At 28.4% G+C, this 27923-nt stretch overlaps 1 protein-coding gene across 1 annotated transcript in view; it reads right to left on the bottom strand.

Annotated features, from left to right (window-relative positions):
- The window catches only part of LOC129963790 (sushi, von Willebrand factor type A, EGF and pentraxin domain-containing protein 1-like), a 106691-nt gene that overhangs the window by 21383 nt on the left and 57385 nt on the right, over positions 1 to 27923 (bottom strand). Inside the window, exons 2-10 of the mRNA XM_056078344.1 lie at positions 19406 to 19538; positions 17193 to 17251; positions 9275 to 9484; positions 7492 to 7584; positions 6948 to 7070; positions 5589 to 5873; positions 4071 to 4220; positions 2861 to 3037; positions 260 to 439 (exon numbers count right to left, since the gene is read on the bottom strand). Coding sequence (XP_055934319.1) covers positions 260 to 439; positions 2861 to 3037; positions 4071 to 4220; positions 5589 to 5873; positions 6948 to 7070; positions 7492 to 7584; positions 9275 to 9484; positions 17193 to 17251; positions 19406 to 19538 — 1410 coding nt within the window. The remainder of the gene's footprint in view (positions 1 to 259; positions 440 to 2860; positions 3038 to 4070; positions 4221 to 5588; positions 5874 to 6947; positions 7071 to 7491; positions 7585 to 9274; positions 9485 to 17192; positions 17252 to 19405; positions 19539 to 27923) is intronic.

The raw sequence follows: 27923 nt of genomic DNA, 5'->3' as shown, positions 1-27923 counted from the left end.
AATTCTATCACATTAGCAGACCTGGAGCACATTAATTCTGTCAGGACTAAATGTCCTCCCGTTGATGTGGTGCGTAAATTTAGATTAGGGCAGCCATTTTTTGTTTCATCCTCGTATTCTGACCGCGATTCAAGATTACGAAGGTCCATCTCAACATAACCCTTGTTTTGCTTTAGTATGAAATATTAAACTAGCTAAAGTAATCCAGTAAAATAGAATTAATTTATAAAAGACAATAAATGTGGTAAAAAGAGCTTACATTCGCATCTTGGTTCCGTTCCATTCCATTTTCCATCCTCAGCGCATCTTCTCACACCGCTGCCCACCAGAGTGTAGTTCTCATCACAGACGTACTCAGCAGTGGCATTGTACGTTGTTCTATCTTCACCATACGTCACTTTACCGAAATTGATGTTTTTCAGGGGTCCACAATCCACGACTACAAGGAAAAAACCATACATAATTTCAAAAATCATAGATTATAAATGAAATATTTTCTATTATTATTTTCCTTCAAATTGCAGATTTTGAAAAAAAAACTGCACATTACAATGTATGATATTTTTAAATATGTATCAAAATTTGAATAATTAAAAACATTAAAATTGTTCTCTGATTAAAAAAAAATTAGAATTTTGACAATCAAATATTTGCAATTAAAACAATTATTCGTTAATAATTATTTATAGGATCGGGATTCTCAGTAATTGATTTTTAATATTGTATACTAAAATTCATTAAATTTACCTCAGGTGGAATATATATTAGAGCAAAGCTTTAATTGTTGTCATCCCTAAGTGGATGATAAAAGTTTTTCAGGTATGCTCCTTTCGTATTCCTCAATGTTTATAAACAAAATTAGCAAAGCAAAATATTTTAGCTTAAAATATTCAATTTAAATTAATGGGAAATTATTTTAATTTTTTTTAAAAAATATTTATCGTTGATACAAAATAAATTTATTAAATCTTATGTTAGAATTATTAGAAAAGCAGTATTCCTCATAACGATCATATGAATAATTGTTCTGCTACAAGTTCATGCACACAAAATAACATTTCATATAATTTTACTTATGTAACTTACAAAAAAAAGTTTACTCAAAACACTTCGGTCATACTGAGCTCTTCTGAATTAAAAATACATTTTGAGAAATATAATAAATAACAAGAGAAGTGGCTCAAAAAATCAATTCATGCTGACATTTCCGATAAAGGAATTAATTAATCGACCTACTAATTCGATACTTTGAAAAGTAGCGCCCTCGCCCCGGAGAATATTCTCAGACTTTTAAGAGGTGTGGCTTCCCTTTGCTTATCACGAAATAAACGGAAAAAAACATTTCAAATCATTCTCGTCGTATTAATGTTATACAGATTATCAGAAAAATTCATTCGTTCAGACTTTCAGAGCTCAACAGACGCCTCTTTTAAAGCTGCTTTAATTTTTGTCAAAAAATAAGGTTGCAGCTGCCAACTCAAGTGAAAATGACCTATTAATAAGACAGGAAGTAAATCTGCGGTAAAAAAAAATTTACTCTCGTAACGTTGTTACTTGTCCAGCGAGTTTTGATTTTTGTTTGAAAAGTGAATCACCACACACGCTTTCTTTCCCCTTAACTGATCTGGATAAGGGCTTCTCAAATTAAGACTCAGAATGTGTACACAAATTGAAATACTTACTTTTTAAAAAAAATTTTCAATATTTAAGCGTAAGAATTATTTAAAAATACCTTGCTTCAAAAGATTTCATAACAATTTTCAGATTAGAACAATTGTAATAAAAATTCTCAAAAAAAAAAAAATTTACTCAAATTTCCATTTAATTCCGTTTGTCATGTTCCGCTTTTCATATTTATTCTTTATTCACTCTTTTTTTCAGACACCAGTTTTGGTTATTCATTATTTTAATGATTTTTGATTTCGATAACTAAAATAATATATTCTGATGGTGCTACGATGAGTCGTAGATAAATTTTTCTAAAAGAAAAACATTTTATATAAGTATATTTTTATATCTTGAAGTAGAGAAAATAGTTCCTGTTTTAATTTAATCATTGGATACTTAATTATTTTTAGAAGGCAAAGGATTAATTTCGGAGTTTATACAAGATACTAACAGTAAAATATCCTATTTAGATTTAATTAAAAATTTCGTTAACAATTTAAAAATATAGACTCAATTAAATAGACTTTTAATAGTTCCTATTAGTTTTATTACTATTTGAAACTATTTAAAAATGGGCAAAATTTCCAAAATATTTAACGTTTCAATTCTAAACAGGTTTTAAATGTATAGAATTTCATTTCACTTAAAGAGAATGGAAATAAATTCTACGACAACTTATTATTCATTGCAAAGATTATTATAAAAATGATAAAATCTTTTGTATACTTATTCTAGGTGATGATTTTTTTTCGTGATTATGATTCCTTGATTCCCTTTATTGAAATTTGTTTTTAGTGTCATCACAGGTATTTGGCTTAACTTTAGGACTTTATTCTTAAATGCATCTAATATAAAATTATCCTAAAAGGAGCCAAATGATTTAAATAGCTTAGGATACATAGAAAGTCAATTAAAATTAAGTCAACGGTATTTGACTTAATTTTAAGACATCCTTCTCAAATCCATCTAATATAAAATTATCCTAAAGGGAGTCGGATGATTTAAATAACTTAGAATACTTAGACAGTCAATTAAAATTAAGTCAACGGTATTTGACTTAATTTTAAGACATCCTTCTCAAATGCATCTAATATAAAATTATCCTAAAGGGAGTCAGGTGATTTAAAGATCTTAGAATAGTTAGAACAATTAAGTGAAAGATATGCCTAATGAAAGTTCAAACAAAACTCACATTCGCAGGAAGGCGCTGCTCCACTCCAGAATCCGTTGCTTTCACAGCGCCGGATTCGATCGCCCACCACTTTGTTTCCAGTCGGACACTGATAGGTGACCGACTGACCCAGCCTAAAATCGTTCTCCAAAATAGTCGAATTCTCCTGGCGATCCGGATTACCACAGTTAGATGGACCTGAAAAGTAAGCAGAAAAGAAAATTAAGAAGTCTTAACTTATGCAAAGCAAAACAAGTTAGGTCAGATGTGTGGAAGAATGGCAACAGAAAAAGTAATAAAGATTTCTCCAATCTCTGTAAATCTTTTCTTTGTACGAACGTTATACGTTCTTTGTACAAATCTTTGTACGAGCGCTATCAATACATTTTTTTAAAAAATTTTTTGAATTGAATCATACTATGTCGAATGTACTTTTGAAAACAAATGGAAAAAGATTTTACAAAGACAATATTAATTATTACTCTAGTTTCCATTCGAAATTGTATTTAAAAATTTTAGATTATCGTATCAATAATGAAACATATTAGATGAGAAACAATTTAAATCACAATATTTCGGAAATGAAATCTTAAAAGTAACAAAAAGGTATTCAGCTATTATTTTTTATTAATGATAAATAAGTATAATGCTAAGAATAAGATTTTCTTGTTCTCTTTTATAATAAATAAGATAGAAATTGTCAGTATGCATTCGAATATTAAAATGCATTCGAAGATTAAATTTTAATTATCATACCAAACCGACAAAAGAATTCCGGACATGAGGGCTTAAAAAATTATATTTCTGCTGAAGAAAATTCTGAAATTTATTATTCATTATTGATAACTTCTATAGGAGGATTTTTCGTTAAATATATTCATGTTTATAAAATATTGTAATCGTCAGTACAAGACTTCGAATAAATCCTTTGAATTTCTTTCAGTGATTTTACTTAGCGTTTTGCTTTATAGGGTCTTTTCAATACCTTTATATTGCAAAATATTTTAAAAATAGAAAATACTTTTGAAATGTTTCTAAAAACCACATTTTCTTTATAAAATGCAAATTATTCAAGTTTATTTTTATTGCTTTGCCTTATGATTGATCGCATGATCTTGATTGCTTAAGATATGGTCCTTCTAAATCAACCTCTTTATCAACGATAAGGACATTTTTATATTTATAATTTTATGATATTTGGCGAAATTAGGAAGAGTGGGCTTCTACTTACTGTACTGACAGACCCACGGAAGATAGTCGAGGTCGCAGGTGACGTCGTTCCACAACCACCTGCGTCCCCCGTCCAGCACGATGCAATTTTGTTGACCATTGTAGTTGTTGGGTTGGTCTTCTGCCCACAGGAACTGGTCCACGGCAGAGCCTGAAATGAAAAAAACAAAAGAATTACTGCAGTTTTCTTTTGTAACAACGGCTCAATAACATTATTTTGATTTTCATACATTAATCCATTATTAATCATTTCATTATTTACGCAGAATGCGTCGTAACGAAATTAAAATGATTTTGCATTTTTTATTCTTTTTGCCTGCAGCGCATATATTTAACCCACATCTATTACGTATTTGGAGGAATACCTAAAGTCCCATTAAATATCTAATTGACATCAATGAGAAACAGAAAACCAAAAGTAGTAAAAGTAATAAAAATCTAAGAAACGATTTTGAACTTATTCTCACTGGTGACCCTTTTACACGCTCTTTTAAATGTCCACTAAATGCCTACATAAAACCATATTAAAAACCATTATGGATTTGAAACTTTAAAGTGAAAACCGTAGTGAGTACTTTGATTCAAAATTTGACATATATCGATAATTTTAATGTTAATATCTTATACTGAAATTCATTCCTACAGCTTATTGCATATGAGGTTATGAAGATGGCAACTAAATAATAGACAGATTTACAAACAGTCGTTAACCAACTAATAAGTGGTTATTTTTCAATTTATTAAATTCATTAAATAAGTAAAAAAGTAAAATACAGATAATATAATCCAACATATAAGCTGGAATAAATTATATAAAAAAAAACGTTCTTGAAACATTCTTATTTAAAAAACTGGAATAACCGGTAAATAATAAATTTGGTAAAAATTATTATTCTTAAGTTAGATAATAACACATTTCAGAGACTCTTTTTCAAATTTATTGGATGCTATCTGTGTCTGCTGCCTAGCTAGTTAGCAGAGAATATTAATTATACTTTTGTTCTATAAATCATCTGAGCATAAATTGATATTCATCGAAATCAATATAATTATTAGTTAATGATTTCCTTAATAACAAATAAAACCCTTTAATTATTCCGATAGATTTGATAACCTTCGAACAGATTTGTTTTTTAGTTTTGATATTCAAACAAACGTAAAATTTAGCCTTTAAATCTCGCTGAAACCATAGAATTTTTTTTGTAATATACTGCATAAATTCATTAAAGAATATTTAACATTAAAAAATTAGCCAACGTATAAATAAGTATCATTAAATTTAAAAAGAATGTAAAAATGACATTTGCTATAATATTCCCAGAAGTTTTCAACGGAGAAAATTTTATACAATTATTAAATAATTTAAAAAAATTAAATAAATCACTCAAGAAAACACATTTTTTCCCCCAAAATATATCTACAATATTTAGTAGTTCTAGGTACTATAAAATATAATCGCATGGCAGATATTTCCTTTTTATTATCAGTAAGGATTAGATGGTACGAGAAGATTCCTTACCATCCACCCAGTGCCAGGTTCGAGCCCTTATCCCCTGGTCTCTCTGAGCACCCAGCCAGACCAGTTTGGACTTGAAAGCCTCTTTCCTTCGCTCCAGTTCCGAGGCTATGAAGTTATGGCTGAGATCCTTAACGCCATGCAGAAGAAGCCCGCCCCTGGCTTTGCAGTAATCCCGGGCTGTGTCAAAGGAACCGCCTTTTTGCACTTGAAATTCATAGCAAGTACGACTGAAGGTGGTTAATTCCAGGGGCTCCAGCTGGTTTCCGCAACGGCCGGAGGATATCTCTGAAAAATTAAATTTGCATTGGTTAAAACTTACTATAGTAATAAACAACTAAAATTCTTGTGCATTAAACAGAGTATTCTCTCTAAAAGTAGACCAATAATTAACTAATAGAGATAGGCATGTATCTCGAATTGGAAAAATGCTTTAGATGAAGTAAAAAATAGTTTTAAGTTCTTATTAAGACCAAATGCTGAAAACATCTAATTTAATTAATTTTAAGAATGTTTAAAAAATATCACTTTACCAAAATTTTCAAGAATTAAACTTAAATTTATTGTTTCCAATATTTTAATTTCATTTTTTCCCCAATTTTTTGAGATAATAGGTGGACCATTTAGTCGTAAGTCCCTATTAAGACAAAATGCCCAAAACATCTAATTTATTAAATTTTGAGACTTTTTTTAAAAAAAGTGTTAGTTTTTCCCAATATTTTTAAAAAATCAAAATCAAATTTCTTACTTCCGATATTTTAATTTCATTTTTTTAAAATTTTATTATATAATAGTTGGAACATTTTCTTCTGCTTTGGAACAAGAACGGGTGAAGTATTCTTTATTTACTGTTTGTCTAATAAATTCACGGATTTTTATCACTGGTCTGCTCAACAAGTGAATTTTTGTCTTTATTTATTTTTAAGTCTATGACTTGGCAACAAAAGCCAATAATTTTAGGAATGCTGAAAATAATTTTTACACAATTTATATTATAGGAACATGCAGCAAACTTCCTAATTTAATTGCAATTTTTTTCTTTTCTCATTGCTCACTTATTTATTTAGATTTTTATCGTCTGCGATTTGCCAGCTCATATTAATATGGTGAAAAAAATGTGTAACATCAACATTTTTTTACAGGTTTCATTTTCAATATGTTATTGCGATTTTGATTTCGCTGACGTTTATTATTTCTCGAACAACTTCATAAATGATATTGTAATATTATACTTCCAAATGCAATATAAAAATTGTAAATAGAAAGCAAAGAAATTCAGAAATAATATTTTATCTTTTTTTAGAGCTCTATTTAGTATTATGGAGTATTGTGTTTAAAGCAATAATTTCCAAACAAATATACCTTGTGTGGTGAAGACCATGACTTCGCATACAGTGAGAGAACCTTGTATGCCTACCATTTGAACGTAGACGTATCTCCCAACAATAGGATAGGCACAATCAAAATCTTTGGTTACTCCATCATCTAAAAATCAAAATTTTTCTTTTTAAAAAATTCAAATAAACTGAATTTTGATACAAAATTGTTTTTACTGAAAAAAACATTGGCTAAAGAAATAAGAATCTTTGAATATCTTTTAAGAGTTCTTAACTTTCATTTTTAGTCAGCTAGGATACTTTAAAATTATAGTAAATAATATACAAATAATAATGTTGAAAAAAACGGAAAATATTCTTTATCTCAATTCAAATCCAGTACACAATGTTTATTACTATTTACTAGTAGAACTAGATAGTTTTTAATGTTATTTCTAAAAATATTTTCTAATTTAAAACAATTAAAAATCATTATTTCAAAAAAGAATTTCTTAAAAAAACAGTTAAAAAATTCGTAAATAATCAATAAAGTAATAAAAAGTAATTAATAATCACTAAATCATCCTTACCTAGAGTTTTAGGGTACCAAGCGCAAAGTCTGTTGCCTTGAACGGAGGAACTATTACCAACACGTATTTCTAGATCCTGAAGGGGTCGATGACCTGTGAAAAACCAATATTTGTATAAAAAATGGACAAATAAATATGAATTCTTCTATAAATTATTATACTTTCATAATTTCTTTTTTAAAGTTCTATTCACTTGCGAATATTGAAAGAATTAGAATACATCTTTCTAACATTTTTAACATAACACAATAATTATATTAGATATGTTAGATTTTATATTAGATTTAGATACGTTACAATAATTATATTAGATATGTTAGATATTTATATTAGATTTAGATATGATACAATAGATATGTTAGATATTTATATTAGATTTAGATATGATACAATAGATATGTTAGATATTATATTAGATTTAGATATGATACAATAGATATGTTAGATATTTATATTAGATTTAAATATGTTACAATAATTTAATTATGTTACATTAACATTTCTTTTAAGTGATATTTCTTCTTTCCATTGCGATATTCTTTTGGAATATAGTAGAATCTTCATTCAAAAATTTTTCATTTGGCAAAGTTTCCTATTTAACAGAATTTTCTACAAAACTTTGATTTTCAATTGCAATCATGTATTATTTGTTCTCCATATTACAAAAGATAATTTCTATGCTGCAAACTTTTTCTGGTTCATTTTTTTTTTGCAGCTTTTTAAGTGCAGTAAACAATTGCAAAATCTGAATGATATGAAAGCGAATGAAGAAGATAAGAGCATATTGAAATTTGATAAGAAATGTAATGAAAGAAGATGAAAATGGACATGAAGAAACGTCGCTAGAAGAAATGCAAAAACTAAGAAGAATTAATTTTCAAGAAAATGCTATTTATTGTATTTCAGTTTTAAAAGAGATTAGAATTTTTCACGAATAAGGAGTTTATTATTATAAATCTCCATGAAAAAGGATTACAGATAATTTTGCAGTTTGGTATATGTATTAAAAATCGATAAAAGGAATACATAAGTTCCAGTCTTTATCTTGTTTCTGGTTTTTATAACTTAACTGACAAGTTTTATTTAACTAATATTCTTTACGACGAATTTACTTTGGTAATGCAACAATAAGACTTCATTAAATAGAAATTTGACTTATTAACCAACTAAAAAGACTTGACTTCGATTGGAAGAAAATTGCCATTATTCACTTATTCAAATTCTTTCTCTTTCTCTCTCTATATAACGAAATTTAATTCAATAGCATCACGAAATCGTTATAAATAGGCTTAACAAAGGTAATTCTCTTGAAAGCACATGAAACTAATCATATCTAACATCAATTTTAACAAATTAATTTATTAATACACAATCCTACGTTGTGTTATGTTGTCACTTTCATTTCAAATGACCAAAAATTGTAAAATTGTTATCACTTTTACATATACAGAAATAGACCGAATGACAGTTCAACCGATAGAGAATTGGATTGATACTGATTGATTTAAATTTGATGCGGGCAACAATGTTCGTACAATTACCAAGCATTAAATTACATTCATTTTCGTTTTTGGTTTCATTAATCTTTTCGTTTTTGAATTCTCGTATTCGCAGACTGAAAGATATAGTTCTAAAAATAGTTTTATAAGCCCCCCCCCCAAAAAAAAAAGTTGTAAAACGAGGAAATTCAATAAAACTTCAAGGTCAAAATTTTTGATGATTGCACTAGTGGCTTTATTTCATACATGTGGAAATAAAGCAGTAAAATAATTTATTAACTTACCGCAACAACCCCTCGTAACAATTCTAACTACCTTGACAGGATAGGCGTGAAGCAAGTCCACCTGCCACCAAGGTGAATCTTCAGCTTTGGTCTCTGTGCAGTACTTGTTTTCATGGACAATGGTCAAATCGCCATCGTTACCGTGACTCGCGTCGCCTCCACGTACTGTGCTGGACTGGTTGGCAGGTTTTCCGTACGCCACATTCACGGCTGTTAAGCAAAATAAATAATAATATTTAGCATGGAAATTTTTTAAAAACATTCTTAAAAATAAATAACATTCAGGACTAAAAATTAAATATTTTTAGTGTATTTTATAACTGTTGCCCAAATGAAAAGAGGACACTTGCGATTGTGACCGAATAACTGCAGCTATAGCAGTGTTACCGAACAGGGATATAAAGGGCGGTAGGAGATGTCCACTGAATACTGCGTTCAACCGTGAAAGATGTTCGTATTAAGATGTACGTACACACTAGAAGATTTTTTTTTAAATTTTAACTTTAAAAATCCAGTTTTTTCACAGTAGGTCATTAATATATGTTTAAACTCATTTCAGTGAGAAAAACCCATATTACATTAATTATTAATTAATTAAATAATATTTAATGAGCTAATTAGCCTATTTTTTGAAACATGATATCTTAAATTCTAATTTATACAGACACACAATTCTAGTTGGAAATTATGCCTAATATTAGTCTTCATGTTGGCTGCCTCAATCAAGTTATAAAAATATATAGTTTTTTTAAAACAATTTTTTCATCAACGATGAATAGAAAAAGTGAGATTTTTTCTGTAATTTTAACTTTTAGATGGCTATTAAAAATTTATTTCTATAAATATAACTTTGATTGAGGCACAAAACATCCGCTATTTCATACAGATTATTTTGATATATAAATAATTGTATTTGGTTCATTTCTTATTGAGTTATGATTGTTTGAATGAAGCAACATAGTAGAAAAATATCATTCTTCATAAAATAAGTTTAAAAAAAACCGTAACTAGAGTTTTTAATGAAAGCACCTCAAGAAAAATAATTATAACTCGAGAAATATTTCGAATATTGACAACATCTTGGTATTGTTTGAAAGTTGAAGGATCAGAAAACATTATTAAGCAATAAAAAAATATTCGATATTTTGAACGATTTTCGAAGTTTCAAGTGTGTACATACACCTTAAAGGAAACTAGTCGAAAATAAAGTCGTGCTATACATGGAAATGTTCAAATCGGAACAGCGCACGGTAATGCGGTTTTTGATTCATCGATTGCCGTGGACCACTCTTGATTGATTTCCTGCTCCAAGGGAACACTATTAATTCAACGCAATATTGCAGTACAATGGCGAAACTACGGAAAGTAATCAAAAGCAAACAGCCAGACCTTCTCACACAACAAGTGATCATCCTCCATAACAATGCTAACCCACACGTCTCCCTTAAAATCCAGACGATCTTTAAAAAATTCCGTTGGAAAATGTTGGAAACCCACCGTACAGTCCGAATTTGTCACTCTGTGACTTCCACATGTTTGGGCCACTTAAGATAGCATTACAGGGGACACGTTTCCATTCGGACGGCGAACCGAAAGAAGCTGTGCAGGACTTCCTCAAGAATCAACGGCCATCTTTCTACAGAAAGGCATAGACTGCTACCTAAATTATGGGACCTGTGTTACAACGCCCATAGCAATTTCTTTTGATTTTCAATAAAGGTATTCTTTTCATCCAACTTGTCCACTTTTCATTTGAGCAACCTAATAATTGAAATTCTTATTTCAAGTGAAAAGACAAAATGCTTTCGTTATCAAAAGTGAATATGCATCGAAATTATAAATTCAGAGTCACTCTCTTTTTTTTGATAATGTCTCAGGAAGTTAGATTTGTCTGATTATAAAATGCATATATTTATTGATGGTAGCAGTTACATTTGCAAAACCAAACAATTGTATCGCTTCCATATCTAGTTTTAAACTAAACTAATTGAAAAAAACATTCCAAATTCTTATCTTATGGATTTTTTTTTACATAATCTTTTTTAAATTCTTGTTTCCTTATTATTAATCATTCATAATTTGTCCCATAGGAATAAACTGTCTCAGTATTATCATAACTAAGCATTTTGATTTCAATCATAAGAATAATTATACCATTTAAAATATTTATAAGAAAAATAAGAAAGACGTATTTGGATGATTTGTTATGACTTACGTCTCTTATTCTTTTAATAATTCATAACAATTGATATGTGTAAATTGATAAAAATCGCAAAATATTTCCTGTTTTGACATTCAGGAAATAATCGTTACTAGATCATCATGAAAACACATGGATAAATCCTAAGGCCTTTCGCTAACCACAGTACAATCCTCCTCCCATCCCCAGAATGTATAACCTATCATTGAAATGCGGGTAACGCAACCCCAAATCACTATCATACCTCCAATAAAAACGAGAATTTGATTAGTTTTCAAGCTATTTCTCATCCTAAACTCATTTTCTCCCTCCCGAGGAAGCATAATGACAGTAAATTTATTTCAATGCTTGAATAATTTTTAATATAAACTTTATTTTATCAAGATCTTTATGTTGTATCTTTACCTTTCGACTTCACATAAGTTTAATTTACATGTACTTAAACCGAAAACGTATTTTAATGAAAGGAAACCTTAATTTTTTAAAATAATTTTTTAAAAAAATTTAATTTAATTTTTTACTTAATTAATTATTTAAATAAATAATGTTTTAAATTTATAATCAAAATTAATTCATTTTTATGTTATGATTAAAATTTATTACTTTAATTTATAATTACTATTATTATAACCAGTATTTGAATATATTAACACCTGAATAATATTTCAGACTTTCAAATTGAACGTAATGTGATCGGTTTATACTTATTTTCTTCCACTTACGTATCATTAATTTAGTATATTTATGAATTTATACTGTACAAATAAATATACTATCTAAACTATCAATAAATTAATTATTAGTTAAAAAATTATAAATATTTAAATTGTTCAATATAGATTTAAGATTGCAAAATTTCCATAAATATACTAAATAGCTTATTGTCCGCGACCCTGAAAGGTATTCAATTGAATCACCACAACCATTTTTCCATGAATTCAAAGAAATTTTATATGATCTCAGATAAAAATTTAAACCAACATCAAACTTTTATCAAACAAAATTCCCAAACATTTCATTTCAAGTATTTTGAAAATTTACAAGTTTCCGTGCTTTTTATTGCTGTTAAACTTTTAGGGGAGGGATAAATTTCTCCAAAGAATTAAATCAATGTAGAAGACATTTTTATATGTGAATTTAAAAGTGTGTATAAATAGCTAACGAGCAAAGAATTAAAAAAAATGATTTGCATACAAAATAAGGATTAAAAGGGATTTTAAATGTTTAGGAAAATATATCGACGCCTTTTGATGTGGAACATAGAACATAGGTGTCAATTACAACGCCTGCAACTGAATTTTTTTTTCACACTACAAAGATAGTATCTTTTATTACTATGAAACGAAGAGAAAACTAGGTTGAAGACAATGATAAAAACGATGACTTCATTTTATTATTGTATTTTATTAACTTAATTTCATTTTAGAGATTAAAACGAATTGTAAATAAGCAATTAGCCATTGTGATTTGAAAATGTCGATTTCTTTTACCGTAAAAGTTAAAGGAAAACTCCTAAACTCCTTCTTTTACATAAACATAAATGATTCAGAATGCACTATTTATTCCAATATCTTTAAAATCATGCGCATGTATTTTATTTATTTTATTCATTCGTTTATTTATTTATTTTGAAAATAAATACAAAAATTTGAGAAAATAAATTTGAAGATAGTGAAAATTTTGAGATATTTTTTATTTCTCGTAAGTAATTTGGCAAATACTACAATAAAAATTCGTAAAATGTGATCAAATTTGACTACCAAAACAATGACAATTTTTAAAAACAGTGAGCATAATATTTATTAGTAATGAATCAAAAATTGTATTTTACAAAAAAAAAAAAAAAAAAAAAAAAAAAAAATTACCTTTTAATACAACCGATAAAAAGAAAAGTTCAGATAGGGCAACTTCAGAACTGGATACAAAGTAAAACTGAGTATTTATTTATAAACTGCAAATGTGATGTGAAAGAAATTATATAACGACATACGAGATATTACATCTTAGCTTTTCCGGCTCATTCTTCATATACATGTACCACATTTCATTATATAATAATGAATTAAAGTAATATAAATTAAATAAAACATTTTAAGAGTAAATTAAAAAAGAAATGAAATAATTTTTATAAAAATTATAAAAAAATGATGACGTTCTTTGAAGAATAAACTTCCTTATGCAATTTACTAACTGAAATACTTCCCTCGAACTAAAAAAAATGTATTTTATTTATATTATTGTTTTTAAAATTATTTCAATTAATTTCATTATGAAATATTATGGTTCCACTAATTTGCATAAGTTTATAAAAAAAAAACGAATACTTTGCATCCAAATAGAGAAAAGAAGATCATTGCCAGAAAACCAATTAGAGAGTAATGTATATTTTTATGATGAATGTATGGATTTTCCTTAATCTGAAACAGTAATAATAATTAACGCCAAGAGCTCCCTGCTGATAAATTTAATTTTTATACTAATATATATAAATCTTGTCATTAATCCCCCTTGTCATTGCCCCCTAAATTTCTAAATTTTCAAAAATAACCTATACTACAGTAAAAAATAACAACAAATTGAAATCATGACAAATAAAACGCCAGAAAGTTCTGCAATTTCTATTCGTCTTCAAACACCAAAAGATATTTATTGATCTATATCATTTTAGTAAAAAAAAAAAAAAAAAAAAAAAAAAACGCAACTTAAAGCAGATGTGGCATATTGAAGAAACATCAAAAAAAGATAAAACCGAATCAAATTTAGAATAGCTGTGGAAGAGACAAACAGTCGAACTAAACTATCGCTTCAGCTTTTATCAATCTTAAAGTTAAGTTACTTTCATGAGACATTTTTATTTTTGCTTTTATTATACTATTGCATTATTTACTTATGCATTATATTGATTTGTAATTCCTGGAATTCTGATTTTAGTAACAGCTTCTATAAAGACGTTTACATATGCTATCATATTATGTATCAAATCAAGGGACTATAATCTGAAACCAGAGATTACAAACTGTCTTTTCAATTTGCATTCTTAAGTTCCTAAAATTGAATTCAATCTCTTAAAAAGGTCAATATGAGCCTAGAAACTCGATGTTTCCCCCGTAGTAAGTAAGATGTAATCACTTATAATATAATACACCAAAGTTGAGAATTAAAATTGTTTATCCAAAATCTTTAGATTAGTAATTAATTACAGGTAAGTATCTTTCAAAACTACTTAGGAAATTGGATGTAAAAATTGTACGATGTAAAAGTTCATGTGTTTTTCTTTCTTAATTTACTTATAGAATAGATAAGAACAGGTGAAACCGAGAGTACGGAAGTTAGTTTCTGGTATAAAATTAGTTTTTGAGATTATATTACTTTCGTGGGTATAGATTAATTCCTCCACTTAAATGTTCAAAGCTTCAAAAAAAAAAAAACGCTACGAAATTTTAACAAGAACAAGGGTAGATTTATTTTATACAAAAAAGAACAAATAAGAAATTTTAACAGAACAGGTAGAAGTAGTTATTTCGAGTTTGGGAAAGAAATATTAAATTCTTTCCGGCCAGATTACATAGTGGGTACCAATACACCAATCCCCAGACTTTCAAAACAAACTTCAAGCAGCAGAACTGATGTATTTTAGTCTTTAATTTATACAAGTCTTTAAAACAGCAACATCATCAAATAGTGTTTTCCTAAAGGCTGAATCCTATGTAAGCACTTGAACGATTTCCCACGGACTTATCTGTTCATTCAGCTGAATATATTCAAAGTTCACAACATAACTTTCATAAAATGAAGTGTTAAATTCCACTTCCAAATTTCTCTTGAAGAAAATTTTATACTTCATTTGTTGATGCGTAAGGCAAGCCCGGGATACGCCATATTGTTTTCTCACCGTTTCTTGTAGTAATTCTCTTGAGTTTTCAAACATCGTAAATGATCCGTTACTTCCCATTCTTCATTTCAGAATCATGAGATTCTTTTGAGTGATGCTGTTTTCTTTTTTGCATGGGTAACAATAAACAATGTACTCATGGCACATAGATTGATTACATGCGGAAGTATTGAATTTAACGGAAACTAAAGAACAGCAAAGAATCAACGATCTTACGGTGAATTTAATGGAATTTCCATTTCTTGACGAAGTACATACAATTCATTACTATTGCAATCAAAGGGGAAAAAAACAAATGAATGATTTAATGGTTACATAATGGTTTTTCTGAGAGCGAACGCTTCTTTCAACAAGCAAAGCACGCATCAAGGAATTTTCGATGGTCCAAGATATTTTGAATTCAAAATCCGTCAGTTGTTTTACCAAAATAATATCCAAAATTTCAGTTTTTAAACTTAGAGAATGAAATTCATTATTATTGGAGCGCGTCTAAAAAAAACGTAAAAAAACCACAATGTAAGAAAAATTATTTTACCATAAGACTGTTTATTAAAACATAAATCGTTTTTAATGTTTATATAATATAAATTTCATTTCAGTGCCATTCGTCTTTTAAAAAGTATAATTTCAAAATGAAAACCTTCTATCTACATTAAATGCTTTTTATAGTTCGTTTCTTCGTCTAAAAAAATTTTAGGAACAAATAGTATAACAATAAATGGCATTTTTAAAGATTTCCAGAAAAATTTTGTTTAGTAAAACAATTAAATAAAAAAATTGGAGATTACAGCTTAAATACCTTACTAAACAACCGGAAGATAATAAAATGTTCTTCACAAATATGTAAAATGTGAAAAAAAATTGATGAAATTTTAAACTTCAAACATCTGACCATAATTTATTTTAAAAGAGTCGAAATATTAATCATCTATTTGTAAATAACTGTTCTCTCTGATAGCCGGAAGATAGTAAAATGTTCTTCACATATATGTAAAATTCGAAAAAAAAAATGATGAAATTTTACATTATGTCAAGGTTATTATTAAAAGGTTATTTTAAATTTTGGAAGATTTCCAAAAATAATAGTTTTTCAACTTCTTGTAATGTTTTGCCTATGACAGCCCCTGTGGGGAAAATAAGCTGTATATCGGATTTTTAACTTTGTTTTTAATCTTATGTCAACAAACTTTAAATTAAATTTATAAAATACCTTTCACCGCATTTAAGGTATATTTCTGTACTACAATTTCATTTGAAAGGATTAAAAATTGTAACTTTATACCCTTTAAAGGAACAAAATTTTTCATGAAAATATATTTCAAATAATGATGGCACATTCAAATGTAGGTATCCATTGTGATGGCAGTATCTTTGCATTTCATTCAGTCAGCTCTTATCTAATGGCATTTTTCAAAATACATTAAAAATTTGCACAAATAATAGCGGATATTTCTTTGCCTACATTCTTTTGAAATAAATTACTCATTTGGAATATTATGACATGTTAAGTACAAAGATATAAAATATTTAAATAAGCGTAAAGAAAATAAATATTTAAAAAAGAAAATGTTTTTTTCAATAAAAAACATAAGATTAATAATAAAAGAATTATAAACTTTATGCATGGCATCCACTAATCTTAAAAACCAATGAAAATTTCTGGCATTGTTTTATAAAGTTGCAGACATACTTTTCATGTTTTTCAACAAAATGCATTCTTTTGCTCGGTTGAGCATGGGCAATCAGCAATTCAAATGCTGGTTAAATGTACCGAACAAAGAAACGAATGCTTATTTTACTTATTTCAAACAGAAAAATAAACTTACCGCAGCTCGGAATTTCTCCGCTCCATTTTCCCGACGGCAGACACGCTCGCGACGATTCCCTGAAAAACGAAAAGTAAAACGTGCATTTCAAAGCTCGGAATTTCTCACGGAGATAACAGAGATTTCCTGAAATAATTCAGACTAGAACAAAGAATTAATCTGGCATGTTATTTGTATCAAAAATTATTGTTTGTTATTGAATTAATGAATTTTTGAAACGCGGAAACAATGTTGTAATTTTGTTTCGGAAATAAAGGAGAAAAAACATAAGTAGAATTTCAAGACCATTTCCTTTAAATATTAAGTGCAGATTTTTGGAAGTGATATGTTTTTAAAAAGACTATACCATCAAAAATTGACTAAACTCCCTGCCGTTGTAATTATTACGAAAGGAAATTGCATTAAGTTTTGCTTTGATTATAGGCTTAAAATTTTAACACACAAGTGCCATATAATATTGAATTTTAAAAATGAAAATCACATTATTATGTAATATCTTTTATAAAATGTAAGTATATATTCCTTTTAATATTACATGTATCTACCTTCATTTTTGTTTATTTGTGTAAATTTTGCATCAGTTCATGCATGGTTTATTGTAAATCTATGGTACATGTATGGTGATAAATCTATGGTACATGCATGATGGTAAATCTATGGTATCTATCTATTTTGTTTATTTGTTTAAATTTTGCATCAGTTCATGCATGGTTTATTGTAAATCTATGGTATATGTATGCTGGTAAATCTATGGTACATGTATGATAGTAAATCTGTGGTATCTATCTATATGTTTTTGTCCCGCAAAAACTTTCATGGTAGAATTTCGTCAGTGATAATTTGTATTTGTTGACAGAAATCAAAGAAATAATCCATTGAATTCCAGAGATTCCAAGACATATGACATGCTATATCCTCCAATCCCAAGGATAAGTTAAATAGACAAAAAAAGAGATTTTAAACTATATTATATCTAGACAGATGGACAGGTTATTATATTATTATTTTAAGATGAAAATTGAAACTTTTTATTAAATTTTTACATTGACTATCAAATTTATAAAATCTAAGTAAAATGTGCAGGTTGCCAATAATTAAACAACTGATAGATATTTTGCAAAAGTGTGGTACATTTATAGAAAAGAAAATGTATCGAAAATGTCTTTTAAATTTTTTGGACCTCATAAAACCTCATAAAAAATGAAACGGCTCTTATGACGAATAATACTAGATTTTTTGTTAGATAATTTTTCTAATAATACTGGATAGAAAGAGTATGTTTTCATGTACAAGGAAATAAAAACCAGCTCAACTATTGCAATGGATAGTAATGAAATCTTCAAACTAATGTCTATATGGATATCAATTCCTTTAAAAGAACACTTTTTCATATGTTTGGCTCAGTATGGCCAAACCTGAGTCTTGTGCCATAAAACTCAAACTCAAAACTCAAAAAAAAATCTTTTTAAAGAATTTTTGATCAAGCTGCTTCCGACTAATACTTAATCTGTGTATATTTTGAATATTTAGAAAATGCATAATAAATAAATATTTCCTTTTTATTTATTATTTTTTTACTCCTAATTTTTGTAACTTTTTTTGTTCTCACGGTGTATTTAGCATGTGCTTTAACCCTTTAAAGGGCCATTTTTTTTCTAGTCACATTATGTTAAAATATTTTTAGGCTTGAAATTAGAATAAGAAAAGGGATTCATTTAGCTTATTAGATAAATTTAATTTGATTCATTAATTAATTTGGTTAATTAATAATTAAGTAACAAGTCAAGACACATCATTTTGTGTGAAATAAAGAACTAAAGCATCTTTCTGCCTTTTTACAAAAAAATTGTCAGAACTTATGCCAACCTACATAAATTCATACAAAGATTGATAAATTTGGTGGGAAGCATACTTACCATGGCCTTAGAAAGGTTTAAGACGTACTTTAAGAACTGTCAATTTATTTTTTAATAACTTTGCCCTTTTGTATAGCCCTGAATACTTTTAGTTTTAGATAAGAAATTCAAATCAAGACATTTTATAAAACCTTCTTTCGGAAATTCTTACATTCCCTTTTAATAAATACGCAAGCGAATGACATTATATGACATTCGATGCATGCCGACTTTAAATAGTTTTTCTTTTTGTTGAAGCCATAATGAAATTCCTCAATTTGCGCGTGATTAAAATGGAAGCTTAGAAGTATTGCATACCCGAAAAGTTCATATCCTTCGTCGCATGAATAAGTGACCGTCGTGCCCACACTCAGGTCCTGATTGGAAAGAACAATGGACGCATAAATAGGAACTGCGGGATAAGGACACGTTTTTTCCTTCGCACTTTGTCCTGGAAAAAGGAAAGATAACATAAGCAATCCATTCATAAATAAAAATTAATTGATAACAAATAAACAATTGGGAAAAATAATTATTGTATATGGATATGATAGTAATCAACCTAGAATAGAAGGTCATTTATAATTGACAAATTAATAGTGCCAAGTATTTATTTCATTGGTTAAATATTATTCGAGGAAATTGGCATTTATTTATTCGCATTTTTATACCTTTTTGATCTAATAAATCTTAAATCTAATGAATTTTTTTAAAAAGAAATTAACTATAATATTTTTCATTACATATTTTAAGAATATATTTAATGAAGAAAAGTTTTATGTACTAGTCAAAAGAATTCTTTTATTTTAATTATTTTTTTACAATCTAATTATAAAATCCATATTACTTAAGTGGATCATTAGGTGTCGCCACTGGTAGGAAATCAAAATTTATATAAATTAATAAGGAATTTCTGATTAAATTTTGAAAATAGTAAAATAATACAATATCAACTAAAAATATACAACCATTCGAAATTGTAATTCTCTAACACATTAAAAAATTGAGTAGAAAAGCGGCTACAAAATTTTATATTTATTAAAATGAAACAATTTTTGTTAAATTAAAGGGTTTAAAAACCAAACAGCAATATTGAAACATATTATTTTTGTCTGAACTACTTTAAATATTTTGTAAAGATTATTTTTATCTTAAAATCTTGTTCTTCTTGATACAACGAATTTTTTTTTTAAATATTCAAAATATGTTTCTGTTATCAATTTAATTTAAGAATTATAATGCATCATGAGTTTTCAAGCAAATATTATAATTATTACACTTAAAATGAATGCAATATATAGGTTTCTACTGGTATTCGTATATAAAAAATAACGAAAAAAGTTGTAGATTAATCTTTTAAATGAAAAAAAAAAACTATAATATGCTTCGTAAGTAATATTAGAACATCTGTAAAAATAACATGAAAAAAAAAATAATTAGAAAATCATTTTCTAAATTTAATTATATGATACAGATACGTCTTTCTTTTTCTAAAATTATTCAACATAAATTACTTTCGCAAAAAAGTTCAATCATATTTTAAGAATTAAATTTTTTTCTCATATTATTAAAAATATAATTTTACATAATAGAAGGTAATTTATTAACTAAATTTAATTTTATGGCAAGGAATTATGTCTTAAAGTAGGAAAATCAAGAGTTCAAATATTTACAAATAAAATCATTGCGGGTCTTAATTGGAAATTTCATCTGCGTGTTTTAATTGAAAATTTAATTAACAAAATAAATCATTTCGTGTCGTAATTTGCATTTTTTTTTAACTATGAAAATGGGAATTTTATATTTGAAAATAGTTACAGGTGATAAATAAACAAAATGGGAACAATTAGGCAACTTGAAATAGTTAGCGATTTGCTGCAATTACCAAATAATTATCTCTCTCAGTTAATGCAATAAACATTATTTTACAGAAAACAAGCGAAAGCTAAAATATCTGTAAACACATTTAATGCAAATATTTTAGTTTAAGTAAAAACTAGAGCAAAGAAATGCTTTCATTAAGGGCACGCCGTTTTTGCAAAGTATTTCAATCAGAACACTTAAGATAATTCAATAAATGATCCAAGAAGGTGTTTTTTTTTTTTTTTTTTTTTTTTTACTTTTCACTTTTAGACTTAAAAAAAATCTTAATGGATAAAGCGTGTCACTTTTTATTCACTGCCCAGTTCAGTTTATATTTACCTCAAAACTCTTTTGGAAGTCTTTGAATTGAAACTGACAGTCAGTGTTTCGACTCACAACCATAACCGGTTGTTCAAGGCTCAGAAAGAAGTCTTGAACAGCTCTTTTAAGAAGTTACGGAATTATATCTATTATCATTAAGCTAAACTGATGGAAAAATTAGTACTACTTTCAGTTTGAAAAGATAAATACTATCACATGCTGAAAGATTTTTAAATGCCAGTAAAAAAATAAAATAAAATAAAACATAGAGGTTTATTTTCTAATTTCGGTTTTGTATCACACTTGAGAACCACACTTTTTCTTTAAAAGAAAATTCAAAGACGAATAATTATTTGATAATAGATATTTGTGATAGGAAATTTGTTACTCTATGCTACAAAATAAAAAAAAAATATTACTGAAATTTCTGCTCAGATTTCATGAATTAAAAAAAAAAACGAGAAAAATTCAATCACATATATAATGCATTAACTAACATCGTTCGCAAATAGTTACTTTATCGTTAGTTGTATTGCCTCCAGTTATACCATTATAACTCAATTACGATAGTTTTATATTTATACTGTTTTTATATTATTATTCAACTAATAAAATGGATTCATATAAAAATAGTCTCCTTTTCACAGAGCCCTAAAAACTTAAGTTATTTTATAAACATTACAATACGTTTTAGAAAATAAAAGACTTGATCGTAGATTAAAAATCGTCTATAATTAATTGCGCCTCACATTTTGTTCCTAAAGCAGTTTTTGAGTTCTATTGGAACTTTCAACTATTTCCTGATCAGGAAACTTATTTTTTTAAAAAGTTTCATGAGTACAATGCTAATTTTGTCTCATTTAGTTTTCAGAAAAATTAAAATTCGCTCCTGTTTTCAATAAAATATTCTAGATGGCATCGTTATCTTAATTATACGAAATAAATCGTGTAATCGAATGAATACTTAATTTCAGTGGCTGTTTCTCTATGAAAGCAGCAGGCTTTTAAAAGCTTTTAATATTTGATTATTTTTCCAACTAGTATTAAATACACAAAGAAAATAGGAGGAAGTAATAAAAGGGGAAAAAGAAGACAGAAAATGCATCAATAACTAGGAGCCACGCAAGTTGGGACTCTTTTCGAACAGCCTTCTAAAACATCAACTTCCATTGACTGCACCGTCCTCACGCTGGTGTGATGTGGAAATTTGGAGAGGGGGTGTCAGCTCAAGTGTCTTCTTCGTCAAGTGTCTTAAAAATTACGGAGTCCGTCCCAAAATAGTCGTAGTGTTGCTTAAAAACGGGACGTAATATAACTAAACTAAACTAAATCCGCTGACAGCACAAAAATAGTAGTCGAGAACAAAAATTTCCTCCTATTGATCAGTGGTGGTTCGGTTACTTTGGCTGCAGCTAAAATTTGTCGCTTGGATATCTGTATGATGTTCGCTTTTTTCACAATTGAAGTTTTGCCTTTGCTCTCCTAAGTTATTTATCATCATTTTTTCTATTGATTAATTCTGGTTTCACTTTCACGGACCCCTATAGACACCCATCTCTTTCATACACATTTATTTCATTTTGTTAGATGTTACTGATAAAAAAAATATATATGGAGGATTTTCTAAAATATAATGCAGATAATTAAAATTACAATTATTGGACTATTTAGAAGCACACAGTTGCTATTTTTTAAAAGCTATTTAAACTTTTTTTTAATTTCATTATCTTGACAAATATTTATTGCAGTACTGCTTATTTCTGAACTGACTAGTCGACCTTGCTTGATGAATTTTAAACAATCATTTTCAGAAGAATTCTCCTTTCTTTTACAGTTTTTATTCTGCGTAGAATATGATCTCCCAATTTTAATCAATATCTTAAATCCTCTGAACATTGTTCATTTACATCATTCTTATTTCTCTTATCTGAAATATTATTTCATAAAATAAATTGTACAAAAATTCATATTTAGTCGTTTGTAATTTTTACAAAAATTTGTTTATATCCTTTGAAACTATTGAAATCTCTATATTATCTCTTCTGTACTTATAATAAATATGAATGTATGCTTGTGTGTTGGCACTCTACAGGCCAGGTTATTTAACCTATGGCTACCAAAATTGACACTCTGGTAGATGGAAATGTGCACTTCTTAACGAATCTTTTGAAATTTTAACAATAATTTTAATTAATTAATAATTAAACTGAATTTTGGTGCACTATATTGCATAAAAATAAATTTTACATTGTATCAAAAAAAATTTTAATTCCTTTTTATTGATAGCAATTTAATAGACATAAAAAATTTTCCCAAATTTTGATACTTTTTTGAAAATATTTTTGCCCCATTTCCAACAACAAATTGCACTATTGCTCAGAAATTCAAACCATTCATTGTTTCGCCAAATATTTAATTACAAGATATTCTTCCAGAATTGAAAATTAAAGAAGGAATCTGTTTAAAATCTGTGTTTTTTTACCAAATGAATTTAAAAAGAAAAGTTACAATAACACGAATCCCACAGGGCGCACTTCGGAAATGAGGATGTGAAACTTTCGGCATGGTGATTGGTTCTCGCTGCCCTGATGGGTACCGAAAGAGGCGGGGGTTGGCTACCTCTTATCAATGACGGGGATTACTTCCCTAGGAAAATGTTGGGCCGGGACAGGTGATGGCCCTTGGGATTCAACCACAGTTTCCACCAGTGTTGCTTTCGAGGTTGTCCGGTTATCCGTGTGCGTACGGCCTGGCTGGAGAAGTCAGTTAGTAATTAGTCATTACAATAACACGAAATCTAGAAGATAGACGAACTGCACGTTTACGTTTCGAATAACATTGTGGCACTGATTTCCATCAGAAAGCTTCATATCCTTAATAAACAGAACTTGAGTACGACAATTAAAATAAGATGGCTATTATGTCTAACAATTTGACGAAATAATATATTTCGAAATAATATCATTTATCAGAAATGAAGAATAACCAATATACTCGACGGACTAGCTGATCGGCAAAGGTTACTAGTACAATATATGTCAAAATATGTCTTATATTTAATAACAATAACAAATTAAACATAAATATCTTCCCCGCCATTTAAAATTTTAATAGGGATATTACAAAACCAGTGATTTTCAAAGCTAAACAAAAAGACCCTTCTTTGAACCAGGAAATGCTAATGAGAAAGAAAAAACGTTAGTGAAATTTCCGTCTATGTCATGAAAGCTAACGGTGTTTACATTCCTTAACAACTTCCCCTGCCATGTCCAAAGGCACTTAAAGAATCTAATGCTAATGTCGAAGATATTTAAATATCCATTGAACAGTTTCAAACAAATAAGTCAGAGACTCCGCTGGATAATGCAGTGTAACTTCCTGGTTTTTCATTTCACAATCTGGCTAATCACTTATTGACACGTGATGCCGCCGTTAATTGGATCTGTGTTTCTGAAAGGAAAGCCACACCGGTTCAGCGATTGGGTCCTTTATGGCCGCGGGATGTAGGTCGAGCGGAGAAGATGCAAGGTCAGACCTGTGCGGAACACACACGTGACCTGCCGGCGTCTGCACACATTTCACGATGCTTTTGTTTAGAGTTTTCATCGGTTAAAAGTGTTTGACTCGCGATTTCGACAATATCCATTTCGTTTCTGTGCAGAAGTACTTTTTATTCTGTAGTTTGTCGCAATGGAGGTATCATAGAAGGGTAATTATAAATGTTGTTATGCTCAGGTTAGCAGAAAATTACCTGTGACGGTTTGTTTAAGATCAAGATATGCATTGTCGGATGCCAGGTTAATTGCTATAGCTTTCTTGTAATCAAAATGTTAAAAATAAATGCCTTATTTATCTACAGATAAGAATTGAGCTAAAATAGAAGTTATTTGAATTTTATTTTGATAAATGCCTTATTTACGTACAGATAAGAATTGAGCTAAAATAGAAGTTATTTGAATTTTATTTTTATTTCACACACAAAATTCTTTTTTTTTTCCCTTGGAAATCACTATCAATTAAGAAATTGGAGTTCTAAATAGGTCCATCTTAAAAAGCAATGACATTTGAAATCATTCGGAATAAGCACCTTATTCTATGTTATTTGTTTTTTACTTTCTTATTTAAGAAGTATATAGGAAGTATTGTAATCGTCAAAAAATTCGAACTCGAGATTTTGGCGTGTTTCCAAATTTTAAACATCTCTGAGTTCGGAAAAGACTCTCTTCACATTATTAGCCTTTGTCTGTGCGTCCATCAGTCTGTGAACAAGATAACTCAAAAACGCTTTGAGCTAGATGGATGAAATTCTGTACATAAATTTACTACTAAATTTGTAGATTTCTATCAAGTTTTGCTTGAAATCTATTCACAAGAAATCTGTCTGTCAGTCTACTCGAGTACAAGGCAGCTCGGTAGCTATTAAACGCAAAGAGCTAGGTAGATGAAATTTGGTACATAGGTTAAAAATCTGAAATACAGATTCTTGTCAAATTTTGAACCAAATTTGTCAAAGGATTGATCATCTGTCTGTCTGTACTTTTGCATGCTTGTAACTAACTCAGAAAGACAATGGAACTCAAATGAATGAAATTCAGGTTGTTATCCTGCGATTGCAACTTGTAATTGCAATTCCGTGTTAAATTTTGGTTTCAATCGATAGACAAAAAGGCGTCCAAATTACATATTCGCACAATAGATTTAGTAAAAAGGCTAGATTCACACCAAAGATCTGTTTCGTAGTTATTGTTCGCCAATATCATGAGACTATGGCAGAATGAATGATGCCTATGAAAAAATATTATTATTTGTCATTCATTCATTATTCATTGTCATGCCATACAATAAATAATGATATATTTTTCACCAAATATAATAATTCAGCATAGTACTGGCAAGAATTTTAAATTGTCATCTATAATTGATTTTATCCGTTTGTTTAAAGCAATGAATCATTGGAGAAATGTCATAAAATTTCACATTTTTTTTTGACAGTACAAGATTTTCGGTAACTGTTTATTTGACTTCAGGCGGAACATAAAATTTTACTTTTAGCTAATTCATCAATTCACCATCAAAAACATTTTTTATTGAAAAATCTAAAGGTGAAGGATAATTAATGCCTTTTATTCAATATATAACCTTATTAGCATAGGATATTTTACGATATTTTCAAGAAATTACTCAATATTTAGATTTTCGGTCAATATCGTGGAAATGACGCTACAATACTATTGAGCATTTTGTACTTATAGTGAAACTAAAAGAAGCTTCACTTCCTCATAAAAGTAACATTATTGAACTCGGACATCAAATCATTGTTGGATATGTCTTTCTTTGTTTACACCAAGAAATTCATACGGCTTATTTATAAAGCGTATTTGCAGCCAACCTGTGCACTTTACAATGCCTAGGAACCCTTTGAAAAAAAAATTTACTCATCTCAAGAAAATATCTAAATATTTTATCCGGAAAATCATGATTTTTACAGAAAAAGAAACTACTGAGCGAAACTCGGTCTCCCAGATACTTCTCTTTATTGACGCATTACATCAGTGGCTTCGGAATTCCCCTAGGAATAGTATTACATTTTCCATCATAGCTCTTTAATTATATGACTAAAAGTGGCAGATTTGCATTCAATGTATTCAAATTACCAGTCTGTTGTAAACTACCGGTAACAAAATCACCAATAAATAATGTATTGCACATTTTTCCGCTTTTGTGAGTTTCAAATGTCAGTCTAGAAATTACAAGTCTTTAGTGATGAATTCTTAATTATAATATGGAGTTATTTGTTTTTAAATAAATTATGGTGCTCTTAGACATTATTTGTTTTAGCCACGTAAACTGCCTTATACTGCCAAGCTTGTGCTATCTTTGACAAGAGGTTATTCAAAACAGCATTTATTCTACTTGCAATTTTTTCTCGACATTCAAATAATAAAATGTTTTAGAAGGAAAATTTACTTTTAAAAGTTCCTCAGTTACCTTTTATATATTTTTCAAGGCTTTTAATTCAGGTGCCAAAAAGAAAAATTTCAAGGTCTAGATTCGAAACGGAGTGACTGACCATTAGCAAAACTAGTCGATTAAGGAAAGGTTTTATACAAATTCGTATACCAAGCTGTTAAATTTTGAAATGCGAAAATAATACGTCTTGGAATTCGCTTTACCTTACATCTGACACCAGACTGTCCACGCTTGAGAAACGGGGAAAAAAATTGTAATGCCTTAAAAGACATCTTTCGTCGTCCTTGGATAAAGTAGTTCAAACTAGTTTTGGGGATGAAATAACATCTTCTTGTCGCTTAGAGAATTTCCTCGTGACAGACACACATTGAAGAGATTAGGTGAAAGAAGAAACAAGGGAAACACAAAACCGCCAACAGGAAGGATATTACTTTTAAGGGAAGATTTGGAACGAAGAATAATCCTTAGACTTGTTTATTTGTTTGCCGAATAACTGTAAAATCTGTAATCTGCCATGTACAGGAAAATAATCTTTTCCTGAATATCGAATGAAATAGTATTGCAAAAAAGTGAGACATTTTTCTATATTTTTTTCATAATTTCTTGGTATTAATGTAATATATATTAACAAGTTTGAAAATAGTTGACAAAAAATTAAAAATGATTAAATTAATAAAATGCA

The sequence above is a fragment of the Argiope bruennichi genome, chromosome 3 (genome assembly GCF_947563725.1).
Source record: "Argiope bruennichi chromosome 3, qqArgBrue1.1, whole genome shotgun sequence".
NCBI classification, from domain to species: domain Eukaryota; kingdom Metazoa; phylum Arthropoda; class Arachnida; order Araneae; family Araneidae; genus Argiope; species Argiope bruennichi.
This window is presented reverse-complemented; position numbering and strand designations above follow the sequence as displayed.